The sequence below is a fragment of the Lipophrys pholis genome (genome assembly GCF_963383615.2).
Source record: "Lipophrys pholis genome assembly, chromosome: 1".
Classification (NCBI taxonomy): Eukaryota; Metazoa; Chordata; class Actinopteri; order Blenniiformes; family Blenniidae; genus Lipophrys; species Lipophrys pholis.
Window position 1 is genome coordinate 9774902 of NC_137635.1, and position 15813 is coordinate 9790714.

At 46.0% G+C, this 15813-nt stretch overlaps 1 protein-coding gene across 4 annotated transcripts; it reads right to left on the reverse strand.

Annotated features, from left to right (window-relative positions):
• Positions 1 to 291: 291 nt before the first annotated feature.
• On the reverse strand, positions 292 to 15569 carry LOC308113908 (zinc metalloproteinase-disintegrin-like atrase-A). 4 transcript variants are annotated; one of them, XM_080470460.1, is made up of 23 exons: positions 15291 to 15569; positions 13964 to 14073; positions 13380 to 13453; positions 13184 to 13259; positions 12248 to 12324; positions 11784 to 11985; positions 11631 to 11696; positions 11494 to 11556; positions 11233 to 11402; positions 11077 to 11158; positions 10779 to 10921; positions 10364 to 10550; positions 9948 to 10037; positions 9023 to 9221; positions 8301 to 8403; positions 8049 to 8214; positions 6908 to 6988; positions 6683 to 6767; positions 4356 to 4476; positions 2849 to 3008; positions 2734 to 2781; positions 2303 to 2368; positions 292 to 2156 (listed from the first exon to the last, which is right to left on the reverse strand). In XM_080470460.1, the coding sequence occupies exons 1-23, from the start codon at positions 15328 to 15330 to the stop codon at positions 2034 to 2036; spliced, it is 2532 nt and encodes an 843-aa protein (XP_080326586.1). In that variant the 5' UTR covers positions 15331 to 15569; the 3' UTR covers positions 292 to 2033. The 4 variants fall into 4 exon arrangements, with proteins under 4 accessions (XP_080326586.1, XP_080326585.1, XP_080326588.1 ...); XM_080470459.1 differs by having other exon boundaries at positions 297 to 2156; positions 2849 to 3011; positions 15291 to 15557; XM_080470462.1 differs by having other exon boundaries at positions 297 to 2156; positions 13964 to 14093; positions 15291 to 15543.
• Positions 15570 to 15813: the final 244 nt, after the last annotated feature.

A 15813-nucleotide genomic window follows, 5' to 3' on the forward strand; every position in this document is an offset into this window, starting at 1 on the left:
CCAATGGTTTCCATTCATCCGATGGTTTCCATTGGCCAACATACCAAAGCAGGGTATGACGGTGAACTCACACTTTTCTCTGTACTTCTTCCTCCTCGACTTCACTTTCTCGGCTCCTCTCGGACCGCCGGTAAAGTTGGCTTACCTCTCTGTTGAAGTCCGCTGTCCTCTGCCGGGAGGTTCCGTCTGACAACTGTTCCGGCTTTCACCTGCAGCTTTTTCACACACATTTCACCGTGATTGTACTGTGTGTGTTAGTTTACCATCCTGAGTTAGTTTGTGACAGCAATTGTGTTGAAATATGATCCGTTTTTAATCATTGCCAATTTTAATATACGCATTTCTTAGTCTCATTGATTATTTTAATGTCACTCAGTCTGTCACTTTTGTGTCATGCCCCCCCCACCCCCCGCCAAAACTCAGCAACGCTCTGTCCGCATGATGAACCCACTAACTGCCTCAGTGTTCTGCTGCCTTTAAAGTCAGTAGTGTAAACACTGGATGATGGTGGTCTCCATGCCGACGAGCCCACCACCTTGTTTGACAGAACCAGCACTGACGTCTTAGACTGGGTTGCACTTTCAAGGTTTAAACGAGCTCAAGCACTTTCTGGGCCGTGGCTGAATGAGAATACTCTCCGACGTGCTGCAGACGCGCTGACACGAAGTGGGCAAAGCACAAATTGCAGGTGCTAAATCCAAATGTTTATCTGACCTTGTGGCCGGTGGCTCGCAGAGACCGCAGGTTTCTTTACTGTGTTTAACTCACTGGTCAGTCCTCGTGACTATGACGCAGTGAACCACACTATTCTGCTTTCATGTCTTCAAACCCGTTAAAGGCACAGCTCTCTAGTGGTTGAAGTCACATCTGACAGATAGAAGCTTTTCTGTTCAGCTCGCTGAGGACTCCTCCTCGACAGCCCCACTGTCCTGCTGGGGTCCCCCAGGGGTCTACTTTAGGTCCCTTACTATTCAATAAACATAGTACTTATTTTCACTGTTATGCAGATGATGTCCAGATTTACTCGCCAATCAGACCCAAAACTGCAGGTTCATCTCAGAGTCACACGGCCTTTATTACATCTGGGTTGGTCTGCTGCACCTCCCTCGACATTGGTCCTGATCCGGTGTCTCCTCGTCTCGGCTGCAGCGGGAACAAAACGCTGCTGCTCGACTTCTGACAGGGACAAAGGAACGGGAGCACATCGCTCCAGTTTCAGCCTCACTCCACTGGCTTCCTGTTGCTTTCAGAATTATTTTAAGGTTTTTAAGGTGTTAAATGAGTTGGCACCTTCTGATTTATTCAAGCTTTTACATGTTCATACTCCACTTTTATGGTTGGCGTCGGCTGATCAGACGGTCCTTGAAGTTCGCAGATCCAGACTCAGAAATAAGAGAAATCGAGGTGACCGGGTCTTTTCCGTGGCTGCAGCCAGTCAGTGGAGGCGATCGGCAGATCAAGAAGACACATACGTTCTCTCTGGCTTTTAATTCTAGTCGAGCGCTGACGCCACGTTATTGTTTTTACTCAGATTGTGTCATGTTTTTCTGTTTTGAACTGTGAGGCACTTTGGTTGTTTATATATGTGCAATATAAATAACATTGACTTGAAACTGTCCCACTGAGGGAGTCTGGACCTCAGGTTAAATTAAAAACTGCTGCTCTACATGTGCTGCATGCGCCGCGGCTGCATGATGTCTCCGCTGCATGACGCTCGTGTAGCCGACGTCCCGCAGCATTGTGCACATCCCACACAGCTCCAGAACCTTTCGACTGCACCTCGTAGAAGCTTCGCAGCTCAGCTTCTGTCACAAGGAACTTTTAAGGGAGGATCCTCTCCACAAACTGCAGCAGCAGTTAAATTCATCTGCACCGCCTCCCACTTCTTCTCCACAGCAGCTGAGCAGCCGTTGGTCTGCAGCCATCAATAGACTTCCTCTGCTCCACATCTGAAACAGGAAACTCCCCCAGTCCGCTGAAACCACAGCAGAGCTTCTCCATGTCCAGCGGAGTGGAAGCTCCTGAGGAGAACTTCATGTGGGTCTGTGGATTTTGGGCTTGGCTGGCGGGACGGGAGGAGACGCCGGCTTGATCCGGGTTGCAGGAGGAGGACTGGGCTTGACCGGAGGAACCGGAGGAGGAGCCGCTTTCACTGCCTAGAAAACAAGAGGCGTGGAAGCAACAATGAATTCAAGATTTAACAAGACTAGTCGGCCGAGGCTGAAAAACCTGGAGAACTCCTGAATGAATTCACCTGGAGGAGACGGAGAAGCTGGTCGACACAAACTGGGAGGAAACTCACCTGAGATTTGTTCACAGCTGGTAGAGGCTTAGGAGGTACGGGTTTAGATGGAGGTACGGGTTTGTTCTGTAGAAGGAAGACGATGAGAAATCTATGATATTTTGAAAAAGGAAAAAAGCTGCAGACAAACTTGATCTACTTGCAACTTCAAACTGACAAACCACTTATCACTTCTCAACCTGCAAGCTTCTGTCTTATTAAAGGTTTTATTGAGGTGTTAGCATTAGCATTAGCTGAGTTACATCAGTTAAAGGAGGAAGATGCTCTATAATCTGGATGTTAGAGGGAGGAAGATGCTCTATAATCTGGATTATAGCTGAAGTTACATCAGTCAGAGGTTTAAATGGATTCATCTTGCCGTCCTGTGTTTTCTGTTGCCTTCACTCTCTGCACATGTAGAACATGCAGCCTGTAACAAAGTGAACACTCACCGGCTCAGTTTCTGGTGTCACTGCGGCTGCAGACGGTTTCTGCGGCGGCTGCAGGATTTAAAAGAAGCTGTTTACGAGGAAGTCAGACGGGTGTAGGGTGTGCAGATGAGCGTACCTGTGGGGGGGGTCGGCTGGGGGTCACGGTGACGACGAGCGGCATGCAGGCCTGCGTGGCCGTGGACGCCATGAAGGTGGGCGGACTGATCTGTGGTCTCTGTTTCTGACTGGAGTCCTGGAACATTGGGTTGAGCGTCCCCGGAGCCGAGTGCACCTTCCTGCTGACAACGGGGTTTAATTCAAGTCAAACTTATTTTCATAAACAGCGGGTAAAACAAGTATTGAACACCTCACCATTTTCCTCAGTAAATATATTTCTCTAGGTGCTACTGACACGACAGTTTCAACAGATTCTTGCACACCAACAGTCTTCAAATCTTCAAGGTTCCCTTCTATCAACTCTGATCGTTAGTTCTTTCCATTGATTTCCAATTAGTCCTGGAATTAGTGGTAATTCTAGCAGTTTGATTTTCTTTCTCTGAAACACACAAAGTTTCCTTGGCTGTGTGTTTGATCATCGTCTTACTGAAATGTTTCAACATCATCCTGGTCAATGGCAGCATTTTTCCAATCATTCTTCCATCAGTGATATGAAGTTTGCCACTACCACATGCTGGAAAGCAGCCCCACCCCATGATGCTGCCTCCTCCTACCTTCATTGTTGTGGTGTTTTTGGGGTGATGTGCTCCATAAAACAGTTTGTCCTTCAGACATTCAGTTCTGGTCTCATGTGACCAGATGATGTTCTTCAGTGTTCTGCACCAAGGCCATGGCTGTTGAGTGGATCACTGATTATTTTCTTTGAAGCCATTGTACCTGCTGATTGCAGGTCTTTCTGAAGCTCTCCACTCGTGATCCTCGACTCTTGGATAACTCTGTGTTGAAGGTCCAATATTCCTCATGAGAGTGTGAAAGTCTGATTAGAGCTCATTTAGAATAAACCATCAGTACCGTGCTGCTGCTGTGAGGTCTCAATGGAAATTTAATCTCATGTTTGCTTTCAGGGCCTGATCGGGTCACTTCGCCCTCGTCGTGACTGATTGCTGCTCTGATGTGTTTCACCTGGTGTTGCCAGTTCTTCTGTTCCAGCGTTTCTGTCCTAATCCCCAGTTCCATCATGTTCCCGACGCGTTTCCGTCCAGCCCTGGAGTAATAATCTCCTTCTGATCCTCGACTTTTCGACGACGCCCTTCTTTTCTCTCTGAACGCCCCAGACTCTGATCTTCGCCCGTTGGACCACAGCTCTGCTGAAACGCTCTCCACCTCAGTTTTCTCTGTTATTTAATGAAGAGAGCTCTTGTCTCGCCACCAACTGTGTCCGGCCTGTTGATCCTCTCTTCACCGTGACAAAAGCAGAGAGAGAGCCGTGTGGTCGCGCATGACCCCGGGAGGAGTTAATGCTAATTGATTGAAGAGCTCCTGCAGCAGCTGATAGTGTGCCGAGAGATATTTCCCTTGGTTCATGAAGCCAGAACATTTGTGAACGTTGTGTTTCACTTGTATCAACCAATGTGGCACGTAAGAATATGACTGTAGAGAGACAAAGACTCTCCTTGTTCTCCTACCTTTTGGACGTGTAGTTGTCCCTGTTGTCCTTCTTGCAACACATCAGGCCCGTGATGAGCACGGCGACCAGCAGCACGATGGAGACGGCGGCACACATCCCTGCCACAATCCCAGTCTGACCTGAAGCAGACGAGGAAATTAGAGTGCCACTCTCCCCAGTCACGATATACAGATGCAAAAATAAGCCTTGTGTGGAAAATGGGAGCATGCTTAAAGTGTGTGCCAGATTTTCAGGAAACGTCTTAGTCATGCGTATTTTTAGCGGCACTGGCGGTGGAGCTCCAGGGGAAAGACACGGGTCGTTTAGTTGAGACCACAGTGAAATATTCTGACTTTACACTTTTAAGTTCCTGGAAGGATGAAGTGTGGCAACTCAGATCACTTCTAGATTTCCATGAAGTCGCGTCTGTCTGCCTCAGTTCACGTTATGAATCAACCGTCATTACATGTCGCCCTGTTTCAACTCATCTTTGTGGATTTACTGAATATCTAATAGAAATAATGTCTTGATGTCAAAGCACAACTGTGTGAACCATGAAGCTTGTACCTTCTTCTGCTTCAGCTCCATAGCTTTGTTTTCTGAGGCGTCGTTTGCTAAAATCTCTATCAAAGAATTCAGATCAGAGTAAAAACTAAAAATGACTCTTGAGTACAATGATGTTATTTTAATGAACTGTGAGGAGAAGCTGGTCAGTCAGAAGACCGTCGCTAATCTCACACTGAATGACCCTTTTCTTTGAGTCCCACACACAAGCTGCTCTCACATCTGTTTACATCCGATCAGACTGCAGGAAATACACACAAAAAGCTCTGTTCATTGAAATTCATCAAGTTTCTGAAGCTCAAAAAGACAAAAAATCATAAAACGTAGCCGCAAATAGTCTCATTGACCGAATCACACACATTTACATGGTTTTATGTCATTGTTCTTTATGTTCACTCTCCTGAAACCTATTATTCTCAAAGTAAAAACTGTTAAAGTAACTCAAAAGTAGGAAATGTAGGTCCTCCAAGTGGGAAAAATGCTGTTGAACTGGGACTTCCCAGTTTTATTCAGAACTTGTCCGACACAAAACTCACATCACTCTCCAAATCTCCTGCATATGGTGCATTAATGAGAAACTGGGAAGTAGGAAAGCTCCGACCTTCGAGTTGGAAAAATGCACCTGAACAGTCACACTGGGAACGTTCCAGTTTTATCAACTAAACGTCTGTAAAACTCAATCTGCAATGCTCGGAGGGTAAAAAACGACTTGTTACCTTGTGAAACTTTGATTACGCAAAGCAGTGTTTTCTAATGTTGTAATAAAGAAACATTTCCAAACAGAAACTTTCTATTCTTAAAGCTGGAAAGTTACAAGTTTTTCTAGTTGGAGGAGGATCTGATTTAAAAAAAAAAAAAAAGTACTTCCGTCTACAAAGCAAGTTGCATTGACTTGTTGTAGCAATCACTGGAGGACGAGAGCAACTGAATAGACGTTTCTTCATTGCTGCTGTTTGGTCTGAAGCTTTTAGAAAACTTGACCTTGTGCAGGAAGTGAGTTTAAAGATGATCACTTCCATCACATTTAATCAGTCTTCTAAATTGTAAAGTTCCCAGTTTGATGTATTGTCCCACTTTCCTTTTTCCAAGATTGTCCTGAATGCATCATAAGACACAGTTTCAGCATTCGAATATCACACGGTAAATCTGAGTTTGGTGCATGCATAGTTCTAAATACAACTAGGAACTTCCCAGTTCAACAGTGTTCAGGTGTATTTTTAACATGCAGCGGTAAGAAATGTCCCATTTCCCAGTTTCTCATGAACACACCACAGGAAACCATCTTTGCAAAGCGTTTTGTGTATATTTGGTCCCAAATACATCTGGGAAGTTTCCAGTTCAACACGGTTCACAACTTAAAATGCAACTTTCCCACTTCCCAGTTACTCTTGACCCAACAACAGTTTTCACCACGTGTGCGTCGCAGTGAGTGTTTGTTTTGTTTTCAGTCTGAGACGAGATAAAAAGCCTCGGTGTGAACAGTGCGCTCACAGTTTCTTCATGTTGTTCTGCTGAGAACAGAACAAAGTGTTATAACGTCTCGTCTTCCTCTTTAGGGTGGCGATGATGACAGAACTGTTTCACCAACAAACTGCGGCTTTGAGCGACTGCAGAGTTGAGTTTTATCATCTAAAGACCGAAAGACTCCGGCTCAGTCGGTAACTCGGAGCGTTTGGCAGGAAGATCACAGGTCAAGTGTTTTACAGACGAGGTTTAACAAGATTAAAAACAAAACAGGATGATGACAGGTGGATGAGGGTGGATGAGGGTGGAGCTCTGTACCTTGAGGTGTATCTGCATACTGGAAGTCGCAGTTGGGTGGAGCCCAGCCGGGATTACAGTGACACTCTTTGTTGTGGTTACAAACCTTCAAAACGAGCACAAGAGAAATAAATCCAAAAAACCCACCAGCGGGATTAAATGTACAAAATCTGGAGTGCAACAGTTATAGAGCATCAGTCAGGTCAAGATTAATAAACTGGGATTGAGTTTCAACACTGATCGTACTCCGTTGTTGTTGCACTTCTTCGAACAGTCCTCCTTCTTCCCGTAAACGGTGACGTCCACACATCGGTAGTTCAGGCAAACCTGCACAAAGTTAAACACCCAGGGTGTTATTGATGGTGCAGACTTAGAATAAAAATTGACAAATTCTTTATTGTCATTCAGCGAGCCATGTTAAAACTGTGTGAACGGCAGCAAACACACAGGAGTAAAACAATACAATGAGAAAGATTGTAATATTGAGTTTTAAATAGTAAAAAATATTGCTAAATTATTTTTAGTTAGTTGAGTTAGTTTAAGGAGAGGTGGTCTGGTCCCAATGCTTTCCTCAGCCGCCCTCAGCACCCGATGCAGGTCCCTCCTGTCCTCTGCAGTGCAGCTGGTGAACCACGTTGGCAGGAGATGTGGGTCCAGGTGAGGTCAGCAGAGATGTGCACTCCAAGGAACCTGAAGCTCTCCATCACCTCTACGTCCTCTCCGTTGATGCAGAGGTCAGAGGGCTCCATATGTGTGGATCATCTGAAATGCACCACCGGTTCCTTGGTCTTGCTGGTGTTCAGGTCCAGGTTGTTGCTGGACCTGGTCCCTGTAGGCCGACTCGTGGAGGATGTAGAGCCTCCCATCCTGACGTTCTGGAGTCTGTTGCTCAGGAAGTCCAAAATCCATGCTGCATACAGTGAGCGGCCCTGATTCTGATCTTGAACCAGGTCCGGGTCCGGGTCCAAGTCCAGGTCCAGGTTGCTCAGTATGTGTGGAACAACTGTGTTGACAACCGAGTTGAAGTCTACAAACATTATCCTTTGTGACTGAATCTCCTTTAATCCAAACGTTTCTTCAGTGAAAATCAGCAGCTCATCTCCAGCAGAACTTTTCCTTTATGTCCTTGTTGATAGTGACAAAACATCCAGAAGCTTCAACGTTACATTAATTTGCTTCTGCCTGTAAGTTTCAGTCAGAAAGGTTCCGAGATTTTAGGATCCGCAGCTTTTCTAGAGCTAAAGAGGTGAAAAGAGCTCGGCCGCTGCAGGAAATCATGTTTTCATCCAAATGTGTGAAGAATGTTGTTTCTAGTTTTCTATGAAGAGAAGTGAGCAGAGGCCTTTTGACCAGTTTACCAGGGCGTTTGACCGATGAGCCTTCATACCTTATCTGGGCCACATTTAGCTCCGTTGGGAACCATGTCGATGTTCCTCGACTTGTCGTCGTCCACGGCGATTCTGCACTCAGTCCCGAACATCGTGTACGCCGCCCGCTTCCCCGTGATGGACTCGCCCCCTCGCTCGCAGAATATAGATCCGCACTTCAGATTCCTGCAGAGAAATGAAGAAAATTGACTTTAATGACGGGGACTTCAGTGGCGTTAACGTCGTCGTGGAGTGTAAGTACTCGTCCGTACGCTGGAGCGCAGGGCGTGAAGCCAAATCTGCTCCTGCCACAGTTGGCGCCTTCCTCGCCGCGTCTGTTCAGGTCAAAACACTTTTCTAGTCCCACCCTGGAGCCTGCAGGAGACAAAACCACAATGTAATAAGAATCTGCACTGGAGGCCGTTAGGAGTCGTAACTGGAGGAAATCGTTAAACTGTAGATTTTATAAGCCATTTACAGAACGAAACATCTCTTATCTGATCTGTCAGAATCTGCCAGGCTGACCACGACCCCACCTCTGTTCTTGTCCACTTTTTCTGTGTGTTTTGTTTTCCTTTCTTTTTTCTTCTTTTCTTCTTTTTCCTTTTGTTTATGGCCCATCTTGGATCCTGACACTGTGTGAGTGGGTTCTCCATGTGTTTGTCTTCGTCTTGTTTGTCTGTTATGACGGCGGCTATTGTGTGCTGTTCTAGAGGCGCTTCTGGTCATGTGACTGAGTTTCCTGTAAACTGTGATTTGCCCGACAGGTTCTGACGGATCTGTCAGGCCGTTCACCTGATAAAACGACATGCCGTCACACGTCAGGTGACGCTTTGAGGAAGACTGCACACGCAGTCGAAACATGTTAAAAAAAAAAGGTCAAACATCTTTTATTGTACGAACTCGGCTAAAAGAAAACGACATGGCAAAGTTCCAATGAAGATAATTGAACAAGCTACAGCGCCCAGGAGCCCTGGATCCGGGAGTAGCTGACCTGGTCCGAAGAGCCTCCAGCAGTGCTGCTCTTGGGTGGGACAGCGGCCGTCGTGGCAGAAGCCCGGCGCCTGGTTGAAGCACGGCTTCCCGTTCATCTCGAAGCTGTCGTCGGGACATTCCGGCGACTCTCCGGTGCAATACTCCGGCAGGTCGCAGTCACCGGCCAACCTCCTGCACACGCTGCCAGGCGCTTTCAGCTGCAGGCCGAGACACATCGCAGGGCAACACTTCAGATCTTCCCCTCTGGGATTCAGAAGGTGGTTCTATTCTGCTCTAATCCCACATCTAATCCAGCTGCTTGGTGTATGAGGAAGTCCTTCACGGTCACTTTGAGGAAGGATGTGGTAGCTGATGAAGCAGACAGCAGGACGCCAGCCTTCACTTCCTGCTGCTGTTTCACAGTAAAGTCATTTGGAGGATTATTAACCAGCAGGAGGCTGATCTGAAGTTTTTACTGCAGCTTCTGTACCTTCACTTAAAAAACTCAGTTTTGAAGACTTATTATGCAAACCTGCTTTTAATTTCCCCGTCACACTTCCTGATAACCCCACTGTGGATGTAAATCAAGTGACCTCCCCACCATGATGAAAGTTACCCACCAATGATGTTCAGAAAGCATGTGAGGCATTTAAGAGACACCAGTAGATAAAGGGGAAGCAGAGGATTCAGGAAACACCCAGAAACTCCCATCTTAGTGCGTTTAATCTAGATGTTTGGTTTAAACCTCCACTTATTCCCTCTTTATTAGGATTTCTTCTCAAATTATACACGTTGTGAGTTAATGACCTTCACCTTCCTCTTGTTGCTTTTAAATCATGATCCCTGCTTAAAACATACCAAGATGACGGTATGCATGAAATCTACCCTCTGAACCAGACTCTGGGCAGAAATGGCCTCCAGTGGATGAAGCTGTGTTTACAGACCTGACAGTTCTCGCAGCACTGTCCGTGAGCGCACTGCGATCCTTCGGTCAGCCGACAGGTTGGAGCGTCGCAGCAGGGATTGTTGCATTCCTGCACACACAAACACTCGTTCAGCGCGCGTATCCAGTTACATCTTGAAGCTGAAAGCCGAGTCGGGTTGATGACTCCCACTCCAGCAGCGGCTGCCAGGAATCCCCACCCCCCTCCCCCCTCACCCCCCTGATCCGATAAGTCGTGAGCGCACAGGAGAAGTATGTTCCCTCTGGTTCACCGCTGCCTCCTCTTTCATTAGCTGCAGACTCGCTCACATTGAAACCACACCAGTCAGCAGAACCGGGAACCCAAACGGCCCGGTTCCTCTCTGAGAGGCTAACTTTAAACATGGCGGCCCGTCCGGACCCCCCGCAGGGTTTTACCTCCACTGAGCCGCAGTCGCATTCCTCCCCGGCGTCCAGCAGGGCGTTCCCACAGCGCGGCCCCCCCGACACGGTCCGGACCGAGCTGGGCCGGTGCAGGCAGGCCGGCTGAGCTCGAGCCATGAACTCCGCCAGCTGGTCGATGCTGCAGCCGCTGAAAAACTCCGGAAACACCTGGTTTCCTGTCCTGGAGGGGGCAGATCAGGGCAGATCAGGTCAGATCAGGTCAGATCAGATCTGATAAAGAGTTTTACTCCAGACCTCAGCAGCGGGAGTCAAACTTTTAACTTAAGATCAAATTAAAAAAAAAAACACAATGAGCCCAAAACAAAGTGCGAGCATCGACATAGTCCAGACGACTCCTGGTTTATACAAGTTAACGACTGATCGCAGCTCGCAGACGCGTCTCCGATACCTGAGCTTGTCGGCCATCACGCAGTTCCCGCTGCTGTACGACGGGCCGCACACGCAGCTGGCGGCGTCGTGAGACAGGCCGAAGTTATGTCCCATCTCGTGAGCGATGGTGGAGGCCAGGCCGATGGGGTTGTCATGGTGATCCTGGAGGAGGAGCGCCGATGGGGGACTTTAAATCAACGCTGGTACAGAACAACACCCGGCTTCAACATTCCAAACAAGAATCTGGTTTTTAAAGTACGTCCAGTCCGGCGAACGCGTCAGTCGTTTAAATCAAAGCAGAATCAGGGTGAACTCACCCGGTTGACTCCTCCTGAGTTTCCGGTGCACATGGCGAACTTGTTAGCGAGTCCGACCGTGTCGCCGTCAAAGTCTTTTCCTCTGTTGGAGACAAAACATCCGGTTAATCTGGAATCAAGGCCGAGTCCAACCGGCACCGAGCGGGCGACGCTCACGTCACGAACTGCGCGTTGTCGTGTTCGATCCTCTTCAGCAGGTCGGCCTGACGCCACGACAGGAAGTGATCCAGCGTCGTCTCTGAGTCGATGTCCACGTCGATGAAATCCTCCTGCGTCCAGATCTCCAAACCCACCAGCAGGATGCGGATGTTCAGGGGTCGATACAGCTGCGGGGGAGGGGTGAGGAGGGAGGAGGAGGAGGAGGATGAAGAGGCATTCGGGCTCCAGTGTGCAGAGAAACATCAGTCTGAGACTCACCTTGTCCACGTGGTTAACGACTCCCAGGATCCGGGACTTGGTTTCTGCTCCGTAGAGTTTAAACTGCAGGAGAGAGGAAAGGCATCAGACAGGATCCTCCTGCAGGGGAAGCGTCAGAGTGACGGCGAGAGCGTCACCTCGCTGTGATCCACGACCACGAACAGCTCCACGAACCTCTGCGGTCCGGCCACCGGTTTACTTTTCTGCTCAACCACAAAAACACAGAAGTTTTCAGGCTCCTGCTGTTTCTACTGGAGGTTAAAAGGTGATTCTTCTTCACTGAAGCTCACCCAGGACCTGGACCTGAAGAGTCCAGCGAGCTGAGGTCCCTGGTCCCGCTCCAGCTGGGTGGTTCCGTTGGACCCGTCGGAGCCACATCGGGGCGACCCGTCGACCTTCAGGTGCTCCCGTCGGTAAACGGCGTGATCGCCGTCCTCGGCGTGTCCCAGAGGCTCGATCAGGTAGAGCCGCCGCCGCGTCCTCAGGAAGCCGCTGCAGCACAGGAAACCACAGAGGAAGAAAATGAAGAACGCAACCTGGCGGAGTACCGCCGAGGTTCTCCATCCGGGTCCAGGAGGCCCCGCCCCAGAACCAGAACACTACAGCTCCAGATCCAGGCCAGGCGGCACCAGGATCCTGGATTAGATCTGAACCATCAAATGATTCTTCGGAGGAAAATAACTGGTGAACGCAGGACGAGTCTGGGGGCGGAGTCAATGACCGAGTAAAACAACAAACTGCACCAGTTTCTCACCTGATGCCCGAACAAATCCCCACGCTGACCGAGGAGTCCGACTCTCCGCCGACGTGACCATGATAGAAACAGTTCTCCTGGAGACACACACACACACACACACACACACACACACACACACACACTGTGATGAGGCATGACTCAGGAATGTCAGTGATTCGTCACCATGAACAACCTGACTTCCTCTAAAGGAACCAGCTACTTTCACAGGAACATATTTTATCATGTTTCAATTCAACTTTATTTATGTAGCAGCAAATATAACAGTCATTTCAAGGCATTTTACAGAGAAAACCACGTGTTTTCCTCTACAAATATGAATTCCTCTGTACGGAAGAACAAGCGATTGTTTTCTATTTCGTTTCATTATAATTTGAGTCAAAAATGATCTGAACGCTGTTGAAAAACAGTAAAAACATCCAAACTTTTTGTTTTAGTGAAGGAATATTGTAATACTGTAAATGCAGATATATAAATAACTAGATATATAAGAAATGTTTCACATGCTGAGGATTATTATAGATTTTATTTTAAAGAAGACAAGACTGATAAACAACTGTTATGTACTGAAAATCTTTATGAAATACAGGAAATCCACAATTGATCCTGTTTGTACATCATTAATAGTATAAATAATATAAAGGAGAAAAATAAAAAGATGTGTACTTATTTTATGATCAGCTGTGATTTGTTTTTCTTTTTGAGATTGAAATGATGTATTTAGTTTATATACTTTATACTTTGAAATACAAAGCACTGATTAATTAATCTTCTATAAAGCTCTTTAAAATCAAATAAGGAACAAAGACAAGGTACGAAGTTAAAATCTGCACAAGAAGAAATGGCGACTCGCATATTGTTGGTAATACGTTAACGACTGATGAAAATACTCAACTTTTCTCCGATGAACTCTGAACTGAAACTTTCTTTTCTCACCTGTTTGGGAGACGTCGTCACTCGTTTCCCGTTTTCTATATAATACGTTTCAGTGAAGCTTTTCCCGATGAGATCCCTGCAGGAGGAAGAAGACCGATTTGGTGAACACATTAATTCACACACACAATATAAACAAACACACTGCCAGAGGTCTTCACATTTCAAAACATACTGGAGGTAGAAATGTGACTCCAACCTGTTTTTTTCCAGGTGAACTGTGAGATTTCGTCCCTCGACCATCAAGTCGTACTGAACCGTGTCGGGATAAAGCTGAAACCAGAGTGAGAGGATGAAATGTTAAATATCAACAACGTCGCACAATAACAGAGCTGCAAGTTTTTAGAAGTCTTGCTGAATGTTTCACGTTCATAGAAAAAGTTCTTCTCTGGTTTTCAACTGTTACGTCGTCAAAACATGAAAATAAAATGAAAAATAAAACTGAGCAAAAAGCAGCGGTTTGTTAAATTCATGAATTCAAATGGGAGAGTCTGTTCATGTGTATCGAATATCGATATTCATTCCGATACATAGACATTTTATTGATCAACATATTAAGTGACTGATGCAGAAATGTGGACAAAGTATCTGATTTGGCTTTAAATCTCAATAAAAGCGACTTTGAAACATTTATTTAATTGAAATTCAAGACAAAATCCTCTTATTGTGACACAAAAAGTAAAAATGAAATAATAAAAAATGTTTGGAATATCAGTCTGAATGCCTTCAGATGAAGTGTGTGTGTGTGTGTGTGTGTGTGTGTCCAGGTGAAGTCGTCCTCACCTGGACGTCCTTCAGGCTTCTCTTGTGTCTCTGTGGACGTCTGATCGGTCGGACGACTTCATACTGCTGCACGTGAGACAACAAGCTGGAGGTGTGGAGGACACAACACACTGGGGGGGGGGTAATTAGTCTGAATAATGAATGAATGAATGAATAAAACTAAATAAAAATAAGAGACCTGGATGAAGGTAAACATTCACGTTTCTATCACATTTCAGTATAAAATCCTCAGGTTCATTTGTAAAGGAGACGGACTCAAAACGTCTCGTACAGAACTAGACAAAAAAAAAAAAAAGACTTTTCTCACAATATTTTGTGTTAAAATATCACAAAATAAGTATTAATGAGTAATGAAAGTAAAATTATGTGATAATTCTTTTTTGGTTTTTTTGGTTTTTTTTAGAAAATCCATTTGGACAAATCAACACATTAACTTTGTATTAAAAAATATATATACATAACAAAAATGAAATATAATTTGAGTAGTAGTAGTAGTTTAGTATCCTAAACCTAAATCCTGTGACATAAAACTCCAGTATAAAGTTTTAAAATTGACCCCTACTAAAACAGAAACATACATACTATTTTTCGAAAAATATTGAAATACAATCAATTAAACCACTAAGATAAATATACAAATATCCACATTTTAGTTAAAACGCTGAGTGGAAACATTTCTATAAAGTGTTTAAAAAAAATGAGACCTGGTGACAAAATACTACATAAAACTTCTGACACACAAACTGTTCGAAAAGAAAAAAGGAGAAGTAAAATGGTTGAATGACAAATACAGGTTTACAACATCGTGTTTACATAAAACACATTGACAGTGTTTTATGTGTGTATATATATATAATTAATAATATATAATCCAAGACTACTGTGGAGTAAATACGCAATTGTTCATATTTTATTGACAATATTGTGTTTAAAGAACAAATGGTTTGTAGAGGAATCTTCAAAATGATTGGAACATAAATTGAAAAGTGAAAAGTTTCTTTTGAGGTTTTTATTTCCATTCTTCAGATGAGAATCATCATAAACTATTGATATTATGAACTACTGAGGCTCATCAGATGTTTAATACACAAAGTGGTTTAACAAGATGAGCATTAATCACTGTAGTGGCTGAAACTTCTGATAATTCATGTGAATTATCAGAAGTTTCATGTGAAAATTGATATAAAATGCAGATTTTCTGCTCTTGTAGCGGAAACACGGATCATTAACCACTTGTACAAAAGTCTCCACTAAAGTTTACTCTTTTTCCAGCGGATTCAACAGAAGTTTTTCTCTGAATAAATGAAATATTAGAATAAATCCTCACCGCAGCTCAGCCACAGAAATAACTTTCTCCGTCCGTCCATCCTGCCTCTCCGCCGGGAACCGACGCTCCAACTGCGGCCAGAGTCCGCCCCGAGCGCCCGCTTATCAGGTCGCCGGAGCTCCGCCCCCTCCCCGGGGCCGCTGGGTCAACCAAACCCGGTGAAACCTCCGATCTTTTGGGAAAAACCTCCGATCACCGCCGCTGGAGCTCCGCCAACCAAATCGTCCAACTGGAGCTGAAACTCCGAACCCCTGCGGCGGGAGCTCCGCCCCGGGGGGGGGGCCACTGGAGCTCCGCCCCGGGGGCCGAACGTCCAACCGCTGTGAAAACACTGGAACTCCGCCAACTGAACCACCCGACTGGAGCTGAACCTTTAAACTGGAGCTGAACCATCCGACTGCTGTCAAAGCTGCTACCCCACAACCCCCCCCCCCCCCCCCCCCCCCCCCCCCCCGCGCCCCCAACCCACCCCCCCGGGGAGCCTCTGGAGCTCAGCGCCCCGGAGTGTCTTATCTCCATCCTG